This window comes from Callorhinchus milii, unplaced genomic scaffold, assembly GCF_018977255.1.
Source record: "Callorhinchus milii isolate IMCB2004 unplaced genomic scaffold, IMCB_Cmil_1.0 Scaffold33, whole genome shotgun sequence".
NCBI lineage: Eukaryota > Metazoa > Chordata > Chondrichthyes > Chimaeriformes > Callorhinchidae > Callorhinchus > Callorhinchus milii.
In genome coordinates, this window is record NW_024704774.1 from 473,434 (window position 1) to 493,390 (window position 19,957).

Genomic DNA, 19,957 nt, shown 5'->3' on the forward strand with positions numbered 1-19,957 from the left:
GTTTACCCGCTACTGACGTTAGGCTGACTGGCCTTTAGTTCCACGTTTATCCTTCTGCCCCTTTTTGTACAGGGGAGTAACATTTGCAACCCTCCAGTCCTCTGGCACCATCCCAGTGTCCAAGGAGGATTGAAAGATTGTTGCCAGAGCCTCCATTATTTCCATCCTTACTTCCCTCAGTAACCTAGGATGCATCCTGTCCGACCGGGTGACTTATCTACCTTGAGCACAGATAACCTCTTTAGTACCTCCTCTCAATTTATTCTTATCTTATCCAATTTGTCTACCTTCTCCTCAGACACTGTGACATTGGCTGCATCCTCTTCTTTTGTGAAGACAGATGCAAAGTACTCATTCAGCACATCAGCAATGCCCTCTGCCTCCACAAGATTTCCTCTTTGAACTCTTAATTGAACCCACCCTACCTTTGACTAACCTTTTATTCTTTATATGCTTATAAAATACCTTTGAGTTCCTTTTTATGTTACCCGCTAATCTTTTCTCATACAATCTCTTTGCCCCTCTTGTTTCCTTTTTCAGTTCTCCCTTGTACTTTCTATATTCTACTTAATTATCTTCTGTGTTTGGACCTAACACTCATCTTTTTCTGTTTTATTTTAATCCCAATTTCCTTATTCATCCAGGGAGGTTTGGATGCCCTACCTTTCCCCTTTGTGGGAATGTATTTGTTCTGTCCCCGAACTATCTCCTCGAAAGCTTCCCATTGCTCCTTAGCTGTTTTACCTGCCAATATTTCTTCCCAGTCCACCTTGGCTAAGTCCCTTTTTAATTCGCTAAAATTAGCCCTCTTCCAGTTGAGTATCTTCACCTTTGATTGTTCCTTGTCCTTTTCCATACGTACTCTAAACCTAATGATGTTGTGATCACTGTTATCTCGATGTTCTCCTGCTGAAAGCTGCTCCACTTACCCTATTTCATTCCCTAGAACAAGATAAGCACTGCTTCCTTCCTTGTTGGCCTGGAAACATACTAACCCAGAAAAGTTATCCTGCACACATTTCGGAATCCTCCCCCCTCCTTGGCTTTTACACTGTTATTTTGCCAATCTGTGTTAGGATAGTTGAAGTACCCATTATCACTTCTCTGTTGGTTTTGCCTTGTTCTGAAATCTGCTTGCAGATTTGCTTATCTATCTCCTTCCCACTATTTGATGGTCTATGGTATACACCTAATAGAGTAACAGCTCCTTTTCTGCTCCTTAACTCTAACCAAATAGATACTGTTTTGGGATCCTCTGGCACATTGTCTCTTTCCACGACTTGAACTGTGTCTTTAATCAATATTGCCACTCCTTTTTTTCTTCCCCATTCCTTCTGAATACATTGTAGCCAGGAATATTCAGCTTCCATTCCTGCCCTTGTTTGAGTCAGGTCTTTGTTATTGCTACTACATCATAAGCCCATATGGTAACTTGAGCCGCAACTCACCATCTTATTTGTCACACTCCATGCATTTACACACATGCACTCCAAGACCAACTGAGTCTGCTCTGCATTTCTCCCCCGTCTAATCACTCCCTTTTCTGGACTATTCCTTATGACATTGCTATTCGTCTCTCCCAGCTCTCTATGTAACTTGTTTGTCCTCTCTGAAGCTACATTCTGATTTCCTTGCCCCCTTGAAATTAGTTTAAACCCTTCCCCACACCACTAGTTAACCTCCCAGGGAGGACATTGGTCCCAGCCCTGTTCAGGTGTAAACCATCCACCTTATCTGCCCCAGAACTGGTCCCAATGATCCAGGAACCTGAAGCCCTCCTTTATGCACCATTTCTCCAGCCGTGCACTCATGTGTTTGATCCTGCTGTTCTAATATGTTTTATAACTATGCACCTCTTGCCCCTTCTTCACCGAATTCCCACTCTCACCAAATTCCTTAACAGAACTCTCACTCAGTTCCCACCTCAGGCTGCTGGGCTCTCTGCTCAGACGATGATGAGATCAGAGGGGTTGGTGTGGCGCAAGACAAAATAGGGCAATAGGGGGGAAAATTATAAAAAGGTGCGTCCGAGACCCAGAGTACGCGTGAATGGCTTCACATTCATTCATATATCTTGTGGGTTATTGACCCGAACCTTTCCTCTCTCGGTAGATGCTGTCTGACCTTCTGAGTGTTCCCTGTTTTTGTTTAAGGTTCCCGGGATCTGCAGTACCATGTTGGCTGCTGTTTGTAGCAGAGTTGCCAACTCAGGTCAGTGTTTTTTTTAAAAAAAACTGTAAGTAAAGGTCTTCAAAAGGGGAAACAAAACGGTTTCGCAGATTTAAATTAAGATTTTAAAAATTGGGCCCCCAACGATTTTTTTTCCCACGCGCAGGATAAGAAAACCCGCCCAACTGGGCGTCAACCCGCCCACACTGGGCGCCAACCCGCCCACAACCCGCCCAACTCGTGCCCACCTGTCCCCAGGTGGCGCTGCAGTTGCTCTCTCCTTCGACCACGACTATCGCGGGGGCTGCTGGGGAGAAGGTCGGTGTCGGAGGGGTGCGGGGCTGACGCGGGGGCTGCTGGGGAGAAGGTCGGTGTCGAGGGGAGCGGCGCTGACGCGGGGGCTGCTGGGGAGAAGGTCGGTGTCGAGGGGAGCGGCGCTGACGCGGGGGCTGCTGGGGAGAAGGTCGGTGTCGAGGGGAGCGGCGCTGACGCGGGGGCTGCTGGGGAGAAGGTCGGTGTCGGAGGAGAGCCTCTTCCTTGGTCGCACAGCTGGAGCCCGAGGGTCAGCCGCAGCTCCAGCGGCACAGCCGCGCGGCCTGAGAGACAGCACCGCAGCGCCCCCCCCCCCCCCCCCCCCGGGGAGTCTCCTCCTCCTCCTCACTGCTCGGCAGCTCAGGTAAAACGGCTCCGGGGACGAGGTCACGGCCCCCGCTGCCTGGGAAAGGCGAGGGCCCGGCGGCAGCTCACAGCTGAGCTGGACAACATGTGTGTGATATGACATGGTACCTGTACAACATACGTGTGATATGACATGGTACCTATATGACAAGGTGCCTGTGTATGTGTATGTGATATGACGAGTGGTCAGTGCAGCTGCTTTTAAAGTGTCAGCCTGTCTGTCTGCACGACATGCCTATGGTTTGCACGGCCTTTCTGTCTTGTATCAGGACATGTCATAATTTGATCCAGTTACATGGTGGTTTGAGCCCATAAAATGAAACCCTGTATTATGGGTTGTATTATATAGTGCAGTTACTGGTCAGTGCGTTTGGGTTGTTGATGACTTTCCTGCGGTGCACATGGCAGAGCTCACAAAGCCAGTGTTTGCTGGAATGTCATTGAAATCTGGAGAGCTTTGCACCTCGGTGCCAAACACAGATAGCTGGCCAGACAGTGGTAGACGTGTACTGGGATTTCTGGGATTCTGTGGGTCCACAGTATAAACAAATGTAATGATTATGCTGTCTACAGACAGACCCCAGTAACACTAAATAAGAGTTTCATTCTATTTGTAATAATGTGACCGGCTGTCTGCACACCATACACACAAATAGAATCTGCTGTCTACATAATATACATGTAATAATATGACGTGGTGCCAGTCAGTGGTAGAAGTGTACTGCATTTCTCGGATTGTTGTTGTATTTTGTATGTTGCTATCTGCACAACATGCATGTAATAATTTGCCATGAGGCTGTCATTAAGCGCTCCGAGACGCTGCCCCTTGTGAAGAACACTATATAAACACAAGTTGTTGTTTTCTACATACATGCATACATGAAATGTAAAGATTACTACACAATAATCGTGAATGTGAAGGCCTATCCGTACACATTAAACCGATATAATGTGACACAAACAGAAAACAAATATAATAATGTGACACAAGGCGGGCTGCAATGGCTGCACACAGACATTAATATATAACATGGGGCTGTCTGCACACCATAAACAAATATAATGACATGCTGTCTACATAATAAACAAATATTATGTACACAAAGTTGTCTCTATATAATTACAATATGTGATAGTTGTCTATATACAAGTTACAAATGCAACAATGTGGCTTGAAAGTTTTACACAATTTATAAATGTAGTAATGTGTCACAATCGTGTTTTTACACAATAAATATTATTGTGATTCAGGGCTATTTATAGAAAATTAACCCGTTGCTTTCTGGAAAATAAAATTGATTGACGAGTGTGTAATTCTCAATTAATCTGGTTTTGAATCCCGTTTGTACCACTTGTTGACTGTTTTTGTGAACTTGTAGACTTATGGCATAAAGCATTGTTTTGAGGTACAATGCTGCATACTGCACTGTGGCAGTCAGATGGTAACTGGTGAGTTCATTGTGGAAGGAGGGTGGTTATTTTTATTCTTGAGTTGAAATTACTCAATATTCAATTTTAAATCATTTGTCAAGAAAGTGACACAACAAAAGTTAAAGACGAAATAATGACAGAGATATTCTTGCACAAAGAATAAATATAATTATTGAAATGTAATTAAATATTGCAGATGATATGGTTCTTTTCATGTTGGAAGGACATCTGAAACACTTATCGGGATTTTCCATAAAGTGAATTTATTTTGTATTTATACTGTATTTTGTAGGTAAACTTGGCAGCCAATTTGCACAGAACATTATTCCACAAACAGTCATGAAGTGAATGACCAATTTTATCTTTCACAAGATTGGTTTGGATGAAGAAGGCCCTTTGACCATCTGATCTCATCCCCCAGAATATCCACCCTATTATCTTCCCATCACAACATCAAGCTATATTTTAAATGAGCATAGAGACAAACTCCTTTCTCTTTTTTAAGTAGTGCGATAGGATCTTTAATGTCCACCTGATCTCTGAGTCCTGACCTTGGTGTAATATTTTTTCCAAAGGATTGTACATCCAAAAATAGAGCATAAATATCCAGCAATAGCTTGCATTTATATAACGGCCTTCCTGTAGGGTAGCATCTCGGAATGCTCCCCGGAGCATTGCACTGGAGTATCATCCTTGACTATGTGAGTTCAAAGTCCCAAAATGGGTCTTGAACCCATAACCTTCTGACTGAGAGGCGAAAGTACTACTAACTGAGTACTACCAACTGTTCCCAAGGATGAGTATTTTTAACAAAACATGCTCCCTTTGAACTTACTTTTTGGTTTAAATAATTATAACTTGAACAAAATGCAATGTAAGTATGTAGGGCTGTCATCCTACCGAATGCACATCCATCGTAATAAGGATATGTGTGACTTTTTGGTGTTAAAGTGCCATTTTTAGAAATAATTCTTGGTGGTAGGGGAATGGGCAGAAAAAAAAGTTGACCATTATTCTCTGTTGACTAAATTCATCATATTTTTATTTCCAAAGCTGCTCAAAGATACACGATCAGTCTATATGTGCTTCATCGAATGTTGGAAGAATGACAGATGACAGGGATGTACTGCGTGATGTTTGGTTTGGAAGAATACCAACCTGTTTCACCTTATCTCAGGATGAAATAACAGAACGAGAGGCTGAACCTTATTATGTAAGTACAAGAAACGATGTTGCATTTCTTTTACCCCATTATGGGGAGGTGTTCATTTTTTCTGATTTGTTTGTAATTTATTTTATAATTCTCTTTTCCTCCAGCTTTCTTCCAATTGGCCCACACCTCTATATTTCCCCGCCCCTTTTCCTCCCTAGCTGCACTCTCTGTAAACCCCATCTCATCCAAAAGTGTGCAGCTAGAGTTGTTCACTTCTAATTTTTTCCATTCACTATTATTATTCGAGTTTTCTTATTTATATTATAGTTTTTTTTAAAAAAAGTGATGTTTGCAACCTTAGAAACAGTCATCTTGTATTACACTCCCTTATTTGTAGTAAATCTATCAACTGTTTCCTAAAGAATTGTCTGCTCAGGAGACTTAATCCGGTGACTTGATAGCCACTGATATTTAAAGGTGAAATGCTGTGCTTGTCAAATTGATGGAGAACGAGGGAATATAAGAGTAAAATACAGCAAAATCTAGAAGTAGCGTGAAGCTCGACTCAAATGTGAGTAGAGTGAAGCTCATCTCAAACCTTATTGGAGCATCTCATGTTATTTATTACCTGTCTGAGGAACACATAGGCTGTTCTTGCTATGGGCCTGTGGCCATGAGAGAGAGACTGAGTTGAAACTATGCAAATTTATTTCACTCTGTCCTTACTTGAGACAATAGTTTTATCTGACCTTTCAGATCCCGGTCTTAGAGGTGAAAGGATGCTTCAATCTGCTCATTCATAATAGTTGAAAACAACTGATTTTGTAATAGTGAGCTTCTGTTGTTGAGAACAGACATACATCTAAACTGTGAAGGGTCAAGCTTGTTCTTTCTGCTTTTAATGGATAACTAGAATAATAATGCAAAAATGAGTTAGTCATTGACACAAATGTATGAGGATATATAATTTTTGAATCTAAAGATTCAAAAGCATTGTTTTCAGACTGTTGATTTTTAGATATGAAAAGCATGAATGTAAAAACAAACAGCATCAAAAGCATTTAAACAAATAACAACACAGAATAAAATACACTGCAACTTTACATTCATATAAGGCCTTTCATGTCGGCAGGACGTTCCAAGGTGCTTAAACAGTGCAATCCTAATGATTTCTGAAAACTAACCAGAGCATGAAACTGATTGCAGTACAAGATTTAAAACTGCTGTATCAGGCAGTTAAGGTTCTGATGAAATAAAATTTGAGAGCAGAGGACTTTGTGAAAAGCAAAGAAGTCATCTGGCTGGAAATCATCAGGCTTCAGCTCAGTGAAATTCAGACTGGAATGAGGAGAAGTTAACTTACCAAAATTAAAAATGAGAAGTATCATCCTTTGATTAAATCCGGCCTGTCCAGGATCCCAGTCAGACCAGCAGGAATAACAGAGTTGATAAAAGCGAAAACTAGCCCACGTCTCCAAAAACAGAAAATTCAAGATTCTATAAAAATGCAAATCAAACAGCAGCTGTTTAGTCTAAGAATGCTATGGAGATTATATAGTCATGTCAGATTTAGCTTCACTATGTTCCAAAGTCCAATAATTTAGGCATATTGTGGAGAATTGCCAAAGGATAGGAATGCAACAAGTCACAAGTAATAAGTTGACATGTATAGAACCTGAGGGATTTTGTGAAATAACAACTTTTTACGTGATGCTGTAGGGCAACTAGTGAATGAGGACCCATACCATGGATTAAATTGTATACATTTTGCAATATTGATTTTCCATTTGACATCGTACCTTCCTCTATTTGCAAATGCCATAGCGGTGAAACATTTGACCCTCAACAACATGTGCAATTTCTTTCAGCTGCTTTTGCCAAGAGTCAGCTATTTCATGCTCGTCACTGACAAAGCTAAAAAGCATTTCCAGAAAGTTATGAGACAAGAAGATGTGGGAGAGATGTGGTTTGAATACGAAGGGCTACCTCTGAAGTGGTGAGTTCCCATTGACACTCCTAGTGACTTTGTCATTATAGATTTTAAAGTGTAGTGACTATGATATCAGCAGTTATTTAATTTTAGATATATCCTTCATTTCTGCCAAAGCATCAGAATGATTACAGAAATCTATATTAAAAAATCAGCTGGTTTAAATACAGCTTGGTCAAGCATGCTTCCATTAGATTGAAATTGTGTTATACATGTCAACTCGGGACACTGCAAGTGAGTATGTGGAGACGTTTTTTGTTTTGTTTTCAATATCTGAGGAGTGAGGTAGGTGGGCTGGGACAGGGGAAACTGGGGGATTGCCTAGACTAACCAGTGGTCCCATTGGGTTGGTGGGTGTCCTCGCCTGTCTTTAATTTAGATTTTGCTCAGAACATTTTGAATGGCTGTGTTCTTCCTTGTGATATATTTTTTAAAAATCTTTTTATGTTCCATAAATTAAGCTTGCAGGATTCAAATTTACTAATGTTAAAGAATATAGTTTCTACCTGAATATAATTTTCTGAAATGATCAGTTATAGTTGTGGATTTCTCTCTCAATTCTACCAATGATCAGTTGGGTTGAGGTAGTGCAGAGTAAACCTATTGTAGTTGTAATGTGAAGGGTACTATAAAATTGTAATTTGTTGATGTTGTTATTTATATTTCCATAAGACTTGTCACAGGAGATTGTTGCCAGATTGTTTGCATCAATTCTTTTGTGTTGGATACAATGTTAAACCAAGGCTTTATCTACGTGGTCTGGTAGTTCAGTTGAACATTAAAGATGGCACTAACTTTGATGAAGTGTTGAAAGTGGAAATTGTTTTGGTGTCCTGGCCAATCTTTCTTCCTCAACCAAATTTCTAAAAGCATCTTATTTCTGATGGTGACTTAGATAAGTACTATGTTGGATAGAGAGTTGACTTTGCAACAAAAAGCAGAGGGTACTCATTAATGGAAATAGATTGGAAGATGCTGTCTCGAGTGGGGTTCCCTACTATTTATAACAACTTTATGTAAGCTTTAACAGCACTATAGCAATGTTTACTGTTGGCTCTAAAATTGGTGCGAAAGTAGGACAGAGAAGAGAAAGAGGTGCATGCACTGCAAGCTGATCTGCACAGGATGTTTGATTGGGTAAAAAAACCAGATAGCCTTTAATGCAGAGTATTGCAACATAATGTACCTCGGCATCAAAATCTTTAGTTTGACTACCTTTTGGGTGGGATTCCCCTCAAAGTGGTTGGTCCAAGATAAGGAGCTTGAGGGTGAACATCGATTATACTCTGAAGGCTCAAAAATTGTGTGAGGTGGCCATTAACAGACACATTTGAGTGTTGGGATCCATACATAAGGCAACAGACTGCAAATCTACAGAACCTATTCTGATGCAATGGTGGGACCCCACATTGGGTGATATGTCCAGTTCTGGTAAACGATATGGAGGCACAGATTTTTTTTTCCTCTCAAATTGGCCTTTTATTTTCTGTCTGGTTCATCACCTTCCTGGAGGGGGAATGTGTGTGACAACAGGAGAGAAGTTACTGAGTGTTGAGTTACATAGGAACAGGAGTAGGCCATTCAGCCCTTCGAGCCTGTTCTGCAATTTAATTAGATCATGGCTGATCTGTACCTCAACTAATCCTTTCAATTCCAATTTGCCGCTTTCTCCCCATATTCCTTAATACCCTGACCTACCAAAAAATCTATCAACCTCATTCTTGAAGGTGTGGATGGATCCAGCATCCTCGACCTTTTGGGGGAGAGAATTCCAGATTTCTGCCACCCTTTAAGCGAAAAAATGCTTCCTTAATTTCACCCTTTTATGGCCTGGTTCTAAGGTTAAGACTATGACTTTGACCGAGCCTTCAGCTCCCCTCTTGACTCTCTACCCCCTCCTTGCTCCCTCCCTTCCCTCCCCTCACCTTGACCATTTCCCCCCTCCTCGCTCCCTCCCTTCCCTCCTCTCACCCTGACCATTTTCCCCCAAGGCTCAGGTCCTTAACCCAACTGTCCAGCGCCTTGGGACGTCCTCCCGACGTGAAAGGCGCTCTATAAATGGAATCTTGTTGTTGTTGTTGTATGTCCCCTTGTTTTGGATTCCCCCACCAGAGGAAATAGCTTCTCTGTATCTACCCTATCAAATCCTTTTATCATCTTAAACACCTCAATCAAATCACCCCTCAACCATCTAAACTCAAGGGAATACAATCTAAGTTATGCAGCCTTTCCTTGAACTTAACCCTTTTAGGCCTGGTAACATTCTGGTGAACCTACGCTGCACGCGGTTGGAGGTGAAATAGAGAATTATCCTGGTGTGGATTATATGGGCTTCTGGGCCTTTTCTGACTCTTTCTGAAAGCACTGGAAAAGTGCTTGCATGTTGTTTGAAAGATCTAATCAGAGGAAAGTACAATATCTTTGTTCTCATGGGTCATCCAATTTAAACTGCTGAAATGAGCGCCCGTTTCTGACTGGAACATTCAAACAATCCACAGATGTCCTTCCTTACCCTAATAGTTGTCAGTTCTGTGTTGGCTTCCTAGTCTGATATTTCAGATACATTCTGACCAGAATATCTCCTCTTATTAACATGGCCCTTCCAGAGCTGTCCCTTGTGGGTCTCTTGGTCATCACGCCCCTGTGTTTAGAATCGAAAAGTAGAGACAGCTGTGATCTTGTCATTCAAAACTTTGACATTTATAATGTCTGGTAAACCCATTTTATATTCTTTTCCTCTGCTGGTAGATCTGATATAATTATTATTATCAGTTGTGGATCCAATTGTAGTGGATTTGGCAAACTGTACCCCAGCAAAAGTCCATAAGGTTTAATTAAATTAATTAATTAATTCTATTGCACCTCAAAAGCCTGAATTACAATCGCAGTGTTCCTTGATAGCTTTGTTTCAAAAAGTACAAATAGCAATTAATTTCTCACGTCATTAAGTGCAGCAAATCAGCAGTTTTGTCAAAGGTTAAATGTTGAGAAGTGTTTGTGACCGATTGAAATTCTCACCCAAAAAGTCACTTGTGAGCATTGGCTAAGCTGGAGGTCCCTCTTGTGGCCAAAGGCGAGGTAAACTTTACTTATGTAATTTATGTTTATTTTTAACATAAATGATATGTCATACACCTTTTCATATTCAGTGTGCCTAGTTTACAACTGACTGTATAAATGTGGATTGCTCACTGATAAATTTCCCCCAGTGTTTTGACCTAACCTAACACAGTTTGTATCACTCTTGCCTCTGAATCAGAAGGTTGTGGGTTCCAGCCCCAAGTTGGGACTTTGAACACACATGGTCTAGGCTGACACTCTAGTGCAGCGTTGGGGGTTTTGTATTGTAATTTGTTCTTTGCTTTGTATTGTTGGAGGCGTTGTCCTTCGGATGGAAATTAAAGATCCCGCAGGCTGTTCAAAAAGAGAATAGAGTTTCTCCCAGTGTCTATCCTTGCTCGGCTCCATTGTCTTCCCCCCCTCTCCCACTTTGACCCTCAGCTGTCCTTCCTCCCCCACATCCGATCCCTGACCAGGCCCACCTTCCTCCACCTCTGCCACATTGCCCGTCTCCGACCGTACCTTACCCCAAATGCAGCAGATACCCTCGTTCATGCGTGTAGCACCTCCCACCTGGATTACTCAAACACACTCCTCGCTGGTCTCCCCAGCTCCACTGTTCAAAAGATCCAGCTCATTCAGAACTCTGTTGCCCACATACTGACCCGGAACAAACTGCGTACCCACATCTCACCAGTTCTGGCCAGACGACTGGCTCCCCATCACTGAACAGATCAACTTCAAGATCCTCACACTCGTGTTCAAATCCCTTCACTCTCTGGCCCCTCCCTATCTCCGGCCTCCTCACTCCCCAATCCACTACCCGGCGCCTCCACTCAAACTGGCACCTGCCTCCTGTTCATTCCTCGCACCCCCCCCCCCCCCCCTCACCATCGGAGGTTGCGCTTTTAGCCAGTGCGCCCCAAAACTGTGGAACGCTCTCCCTCAATCCCTCCGCCTTGCCCCTTCTCTCCCCTTTTTCAAGTCCCACCTGAAAACCTTACTCTTCGCCAGTGCTTACAGCCATCTCCCCTTGGCTTGGAGTGAGGCCCCACCACCGTTAAGCACTCTGAGACGCTACCCTGCATGGAAGACAGGCACTATATAAGTGCAAGTTGTTGTATTGTAGAGTTCCTTCCCGCCCCCCCCCTCCCGTCTTGAAGGAGCAACTGCTACTGAACAACGTCAGTTTTCCATGTCAATTGTTCACGCGTGTGATGGAAAATTTAATGTGAATACACAGTATTGTACTGTGAGCCCAATCCCAAACTCATTTCATGCAGTATTATTGTAGGCAAGACAAAGGTGATTTCAACCCAGGTCTCAGATTTAAAAGGCCAGTGTGTAAACCTGTTGTTCCAACTTATTTATTTTATCTCATGATCCACTATTTTCCCCACAGCTGTTGGTGATTTTGAAGTTGTAATTGGAGGAACCATGGTACAGCATCGTTTTCTTAGATTAGATTGAAAGAATGCGGTGTTACTGCCACAGTAAGGAATAATTGTTCCTGTTTAAAGATTATCATCAGCAAAATGAGCAACAAAAACTCCTCTCAACTGAAGCTCCAATCCATTTTCACTCAGTAAAAATCCATTTTGAAACATCAAATTCTGAAAGTATGGTTTCTGAATGTTACTTTGTTCTTTGGAAAATGATGGTCAGCCACTTGTTGAAATCAGTGAAGCAATGTATTTTGCCGGCAGATGGTGCTAGAGTATTACTAGTGTAAAAGTAGTTCATTCAAGTTTTTTTACACACATGTCAGAGCTTCCAAAATGAACCAGTATTAGTGGAAATAAACTGTATTAGATAGTTGGCAACCAGCTAGCAATGCAACAATAAAGTAGCAGAGTGATTTTGTTATTTTCAAGTTAAAGACAACCCTCCCCGAAGAAGCTGACTGCTCATCTTTCTTCTGATCCTCAGTTATGTCCTTGAGTTAATGAATTGCTCAATCAGTGGAATATTCTTTCTCTATTTACCTTATCAGAACCATTCATAATTGTGAAAATCTCTATTAGAATTCCCTCTACCTTTCTCTTCTCCAGCAAAAGCAATACATTTTCAAGTTACACAACATACCAATACATACTCAGCCCTAGTATTGTCAAAATGAATCTTCACTGCACCTCTCCATAGCTTTGGTATCTTTTCCACAATGGGGTGCTCAAAACTAGATGTAAAACTCCTGCCTTTGGAATGAAATACTGACTAACTTCTTAAAGGATATTTGGATTTTACTTTTTCAGGTTATTCTTCAGACTGATTGTGTTTTAGCACTCCACGGTGCTACCCCATGTGAAGAGCACAAGCTATATGCAATGCAAGTTATTGTTTCAATAACACTGTCTGGTGAAAGTAACCATTTAAACTTCCACAACATGTTGCCATTCACAATTGTGGTTTTGTATTTCTCATGCTGACCCATAGCATCGCAGTGCTGTACAGGGAACCCTGTAATAATGTCCCCAGTAATACACCACGTATTGTGCTGGTGTACTGTGCACTCCTGGAAGTTCGGAAACACGCAGCTTCCAGTACTGACTGGCCAACGTCCTGTTTTTAAAAAATGGTCAATTTTTGTTGTCGCTATTGTCATTTCCTAAAGGAAATTATGACAGTGGTACTTCTTACGCATAGCAATGACCCAGATGTAAGCCATTTTTTCCCCACACTTTGCTTTAAATGCAGTCGCTGCAAGATTGGACCCAGCTGACTGTACTCGCTCTGTATATATGTTGGTTACTATTGAAGGAATTTCATATGAAAACCAAAACTTAAAAACTTAGACTAATGATTGAAAGCATGTTGGAAGCATATCTTCATAAGAGCAACTGGAATCATAATCAACCACAAACTAATTTAATTTCAGGACATAAGAATACTTTCAATGTGCACGCATATAATACAGCTTATTGAGGCATTGTCTTAGCCAGACTGAGCCTTCAGTGATGCAGTATGTAACGTCTCAAACGTGGGAGTACAAAGAACAAGCTTAAGCCTGTTGTTGGCTGTACAGGATGTTTTTCATTAACAAAGGAAGTTACATACTGATTTGCTTCAGAATTAACTGTTTAATAATATTTGTTTTTCAGTTAGCTTTACTGATACTGTACTAGAACATTTGTTAGGCATATGATTATACTTATAATTGTGTTTATAAAGATATTTTACTACATATATGAATTTTAAATAATTAGTAAAGATTTGTTTATACCAGTGGTGGCCAACCTTTTTGGCCAACAAAATAAACATAGTAATAACAAAATAACATAAATTTATGCCATAAATCTAGAAATATTCAATCAAGAAATATTTATTTCATTGGCCAACCGCCACTGGTTTATACAGATATGGACACTTTTTAGTAAATAGATATTATTCCAGTTTTGGAGCTTAGTTATGCTAAACAATTGTATTTAGATCTGTATGATTAGTCTAATAATAATCCTGCCATTTTCTATAACGCTTATACTGTCATTGTTGCAAAGTACTTCATGAGCAATAATCCTTGCATTTGGTATTGCTCTCAAGCTATTTGTAAACTCATGCAGCAGCCAATTTGTTTACAGCAATGACCCACAAACAGGAATGACTGAATGCTGAATTTATCTGGAAGATTATTGGCTAGGAACTGGGGAAATTTGTTGGCTATACAGGATGTCTTTATGAATAGTATCTTGAGATCTTTTATGTCCTCCTGAATAGGTAACCAGTTTCCTGGCCAATAATCCCCCAGATAAAATGGTTACTCACTTCATGGCTGTTTGCGGAACGTTGTTATGCCAAATTTTCATGGATTTTCATGAACCATTTCCATAATTTAGAGCATTTGTAATTCCTTCTATAAACACGTTTTACACATGGCACATGTACACCTGAGTTTCCATGTTGTTTACATATGGTGAATAATAGATTCCAGTTTTCTATCTGGTTCTTCTTAAAGATTTTTGTTTTGAAGCGTTTTATAACTAACATAGTTAAGAATACTTGTTCAACTATATTCCTTCATCAGATGCACAACTACGGCAATCTATCAATTTTTGATACAAAGTAAGGGATGATCATGATTGATCATAAAGGCCTGATGTATTATTTGTGTGGAAAGTAAAACTTTTTAATTTTTCCAAATCAGCATGTTGATTATCTTCTGAAAGACAAAGCCTATATTGAGGAAGGTCTTGGTTGGGATGTTTACCCACTATTCTTTCAGATGTTTAACTTGCATATTTTTCAGCATTTTCTTTGTATTTCAGCATTCTCTATTTCTAAGATTCAAGGTTCATTTTCTTTTATCTACATCAAAGTTTATTATAGGAAATTTCATATAGGAAAATGTATAGTGATTCACTTTGCTAGAAAGACTAAAGAAGTTGGCTGGTACCTTGGATGGTAGTAACTTAAGAGGAGTAAAGGAACAAAAGGATGTATCTAGAGTTTCAGATTCACAGGACTGTAAAATCAGCAGGGCAGATATGAAAACTGCACACCATGGGTCTCAGTGTGCTTGTATATTTCTGTGTGTATCTTTCACTCTTTCTAACTATTGTGTGTGTATTTCACTCTAATCCTTTGTCTTTCTTAAATGTGTTTCTCTCTCTAATCTGTATTCACCTGGATCTTGTACTTACTTGATTTCAGGCAGAAATATCATGACACTTTTTAGCTAATTTTATTACAAGCATGAAACTGATCAGTTTCTAATGTTAATCTTTTAGCTTCCTCTTGATGCTTTATAAAGTTAGCTTAGTTGATAGATTTTGTTGGTACAAAACTTTTATATAGAAGGCCATTTAATTTACATCATTTGTTGCAAGGAAATAAAATATTCAATGTCTGAAAACTTTTCAAAGATGCGTAAATGTGGTATTTTAGTTGTCAATGTTGTTGTTCTCAGTATCAACCTTTCTCTCGTTTGTCATTAGGCATTATCCAATTGGTTTACTTTTTGACCTTCATGCATCGAACACTGCACTTCCATGGAACATTCTAGTACATTTCAAGGTAATTTTACATTTTTCATTTTTACTGTTCTACTGATTTGTAGCTGTGGTAAAATGCAAAGAATTTATTTAAAACTGCAAGTTGCATCCTGTCAGTTTTGGAGTTAGTTCATAATGGAATCTGGAATCGCAGGACATTTTCTGATACGCTGTAGGTTTTTGTAGACATGTATGACAGTCATGACAATATTAGCATTATAGCTGGTATAATTGGCAGATTTTTTTGTAGGTCAGTCAGGTATCTGACACAGAATCATAGAATTATACAGCATAGAAGGAGGCCATTTGGCCCATCGTGTCTGGGCCGGCTCTTTGAAAAGAGCTATCCAAATCAATCTCACTGCCCCGCTCTCTCCCTATAGCCCTGCAAACTTGTCCTCCCCAAATAATTATCTACTTTTCTCTTAAAAGTTGTTATCAAATTGGTTTCCACCACCCTTTCAGGCAATGTATTCCAAATCTGAACAACTCGCTGTGTGAAAAAATTTCTCCTCACCTCCCCTCTGTTTCTTTTAACAACTATTTTAAATCGGTGCCCTCGGGTTACCGACTCACCTGCCATGGACATAGTTTCTCCTTGTTCACCTTATTCAATACCCTCACAATTTTGATAGCTGCTATTAAATCTCCTCTTAACCTTCTCTGCTCCAAGGAGAATAATCCTAGCTTCTCTAACCTCTCCTGATAACTGAAGTCCCTCATTCCTGGTACCATCCTGGTAAATCTCCTTTGCACCCTCTCCAATGCCTTTTAAAATGTGGTGCCCAGAACTGAACACAGTATTCTAACTGAGGCCTAACCAGTGTTTTATAAAGGTTCATCATAAAATAACTTACTGACTTTTGTATTCTGTGCCCCTATTTATAAATAGGAACCCGTATGCTTTAATAGCTTTATCTACCTGTCCTGTCACCTTCAAAGATTTACCTATATGGACCCCCAGGTCTCTCTGTTCCTTCACCCCCTTTAAGATTGTACCATCAGCTTATATTGCTCTCCTCATTCTTCTTCCCAAAGTGCATCACTTCGCATTTCTCTGCATTAAACTTCATCTGTCACGTAGGTGTCTGTCCATTTTACCAGTCTGTCTATCCTCCTCACTGTTTACTACTTTTCCTAGTTTAGTATCATCTGCAAACTTGGAAATTATACTCCCTTGACCCATGTCCAGGTCACTCTGCTTTCGGTCACCCAGCCAGTTCTGTATCCATGCTGCCACTGTCTCTTTAATACCGTGGACTTTTATTTTGCTTACAAGTCTCTTATGTGGCACTTTATCATAGTATTACATCATAGTCCCATGTCCATGTGGCAACTTGAGCCTGCAGCTCACCAATCTTATTTGTCCCACTCTGTACATTTATGCACATGCACTCCAAGACTGACTGAGTCTGCTCTGCATTTCCCCCCATCTAATCCCTTTTTCTAGATTATTCTTTATTACTTTGCTATTCGTCTCTCCCAGCCCTCTGTGTAACTTGTTTGTCCTCTCTGATGTTGCATCCCGATTCCCTTGCCCCCTCGAAACTAGTTTAAACTTTTTCCCACAGCACTAGTTAACCTGCCTGCGAGGTTATTGGTCCCAGCCCTGTTCAGGTGTAACCCATCCACCTTGTACAGGTCCCACCAGCCCCAGAACTGGTCCCAGTGTTCCAGGACACTGAAGCCCTCCTTTCCACACCATTTCTCCAGCCGTGAATTCCTGTGTTTGATCCTGCTGTTTTGATACTCACTTGCACGAGTCACTGGGAGTAATCCAGAGATCACCACCTTTGAGGTCCTAGCTTTTTCCCTTGTGTCTGATACTTTCCCTGTAGGATCTCAGCCCTTTTTTTTCCCTACGTCATAGATCCCAATATGGACTATGGTTTCTGGATGTTTCCCTTCCCTCTGTAGAATGTTTTGCACCTGTTCTGTAATGTCTTCAATCCTGGCACCAGGAAGGCAACATACCATGTCAGAGTCACGTTTTTGGTTGCGGAAACGTCTGTCTACTCCTTTCAACCTTGTGTCCCCAATGACAATTGTATTGACACTCTTCCCGGTGTCACCCTATGCATCCATCTGCTTTTGTTTCCTCTCCCCAGAGGTGTCATCACCCTGACCGGTATTCAGTACAGAGAACCAATTTGTAAGTGCCACACTTTCAGGGGATTTCTGCACTGTTACCTCTTCCTACCTTGCTGGGTGGTCACCCACTCACTCTCCTCATGAACACTGTGTGGCTGTGGGGTGATCACCTCCTGAAACATTCCACCCATGAACTTTTGAGCCTCCCATATGCTTTGTAGTGACACAAGCCTCTCTTCAAGCTCAGAAACTCTAAGTTCAAGCAACCGGAGGCACTCCCCACACACATGTTTGTCCAGGGCACACAAAGCATCCTGGAGTTCCCACATAGCACACATTGTGCAAGCAATTGAACCTGTGTCATCTCACCTACGAGGCGAGCATGATAACCACTGCGCTATGGGACTCCACTCTTAGTGTTATAACAAGGCTCCACTATAATAGCAATCTGTGCCAGCCTCTCTCTCTCATTTTTTCTTTTTTTTCTGGCGCTCTTTCCAACTTTGTTTTCTCACTGTGCCTTTATCTCTGAGCAAAAAAAAAGTTAGGTGTGAACACAATATGTTGTGTGTATACGTGCAGAGTTGCTAAGGATGTGATTTACTCTTGCTGTGTCGGTAAATCACACCTGAGGTAACCTCAAGTATGTACTCAAAATTGCACATACACAAACTGGATATTTGGAGAGGATTTCTTGTTTCACACTTTTTGCCTTGTGTTGGTGAAATATAAAAATTGTATGATTTGTGTATAACTATTGCTTTTTTTTCCCCAGAATTTTCCCGAGAAGGAACTACTTCACTGTACCACCAAGGATGCCGTTGAAGCTCATTTCATGTCCTGCATTAAAGAAGCTGATGCCTTAAAACACAAAAGTCAAGTAATCAATGAGATGCAGAAAAAAGACCATAAGCAGCTCTGGATGGGCTTACAAAATGGTAAGTTACTCTCGCTTCATTCTTTTAAGAAGGGCTTATTTTCTGCATTGTGTTGCAGATGTTTTTGTTTTTCTTAAAGTTGGAAAATTGCACTGTAATTACCATTTCTCACTTCCAAATTCGATGTTTTCCTGAATGATTGTTTACTATTTTTAACCAAGGTCTCTAAACAATAGCAAAGAGTTTCCACATATGATGTGGAAATTTATACAGGATATTGAGGACAAATACTACCATTCAGATCCACTAGTTCATTTACAGTGACACTTGTATTCTAAGAGATTCTCCTCGAAAAATATAGGTTTGTCAAATTGTTATTGTTTTATATATTTAAGGCAATCAAAGAATAATCTTATAGGAGCCAGAGTTTTGCAAAAAGTTTCAGTTCTTTAACTCAGTTTGCTTATTATTTTCATTGATGGTTTTATATTAATGAATTCAACTGGGTTGCCTTCTGTTGCCTTCTGTTGTCTTAACTATTGCATTCATTCATTATCACTTTCTCTGATGCTATGGATCTGAGACGCTAGCCTGCGTGAGGGGCACAGTATAAATGCAAGTTGTTGTTGAAAAATAACACGTTTTGCAAATAAAATATAAAGTCAGGTCACTTTACAGTGTATTCTATGAAGCGCTTTGAGATTTCTCGAAGACATGATAAGGCACTATATCAAATGCAAGGATTATTATGTTTGAGTACGGTTTGTCCCCTTCTAAGACAATGACAGCAACAATTGTCAGTTATAGAGCACCTTTCACCCAAAGAGAATGTTTTGGAGTATTTTACAAAGACTGAACAGCAGCTCAACCTAGAATTGAGTTGAGGGTGGAGGGAGGAGAGGGGGCTGAAAGTACAGTCAAATAGAGAGGTTCTTAGATGAGTTTTGAAAGCTAAGAAGAGGCACAAGGTAAGAGGATTTGGGCATAACATCTGACGCCACTGTAATTAAAATGTGAAGTAAAATACAATGTAAAGCTATTCATTACCTTTAATCAAACAGCAAAATATGTACAGCAATAAAAAGATCGGCTCACTTGTTCAAAACTAGGGAGTACAGTGCAGTTCAGTGGAGTCAAGTATCTGCATGGTTTGAATTTGTAAAGATTTATAAATCAGCCAAGTTGTTCAGGAATCTTCAATTCCCTTCATCCTCAGAATCAAACTAGTGAATGAACAAACGTATTTGCACAAATTCAGGTCTACTTTGAACATTGTGTGTATTTGATTGTAGACACAGCTTTTATAAATAGTGGTAAAAGAAGACAATTTTATAAACTTATCTTTTTATCACATGGTGCAGTGCTGAAATGAGTCAGTTATAGTTTCTGTTACGCAGCACAAAATTTACTTTCAGTGAAAGATTTGATGCAAGTATACTCGGCTTTGGTGGCCTTTACAACAGGTGTCAATTTAGTAAGTCAAATTGGTCAGACAAAAGGAAGAACCCACCCTTGTAGCTGG

The 19,957-nt window shown here is 40.4% G+C and overlaps 1 protein-coding gene across 4 annotated transcripts in view; it reads left to right on the forward strand.

Annotated features, from left to right (window-relative positions):
- The first annotated feature begins 2,173 nt into the window (after window positions 1-2,173).
- LOC121851365 (autophagy protein 5-like) overlaps window positions 2,174-19,957 on the forward strand; it is a 165,973-nt gene continuing 148,189 nt past the window's right edge. For 2 of the 4 annotated variants that reach the window (XM_042345212.1, XM_042345209.1), the window contains exons 1-5: window positions 2,820-2,845; window positions 5,332-5,491; window positions 7,300-7,427; window positions 15,410-15,488; window positions 18,333-18,495. In XM_042345212.1, coding sequence (XP_042201146.1) covers window positions 5,384-5,491; window positions 7,300-7,427; window positions 15,410-15,488; window positions 18,333-18,495 — 478 coding nt within the window. In that variant the 5' untranslated portion in view covers window positions 2,820-2,845; window positions 5,332-5,383. Of the gene's footprint in view, window positions 2,212-2,628; window positions 2,681-2,819; window positions 2,846-5,331; window positions 5,492-7,299; window positions 7,428-15,409; window positions 15,489-18,332; window positions 18,496-19,957 lie in introns of those variants that run through there. The other 2 variants (XM_042345211.1, XM_042345210.1) reach the window with 2 other exon arrangements.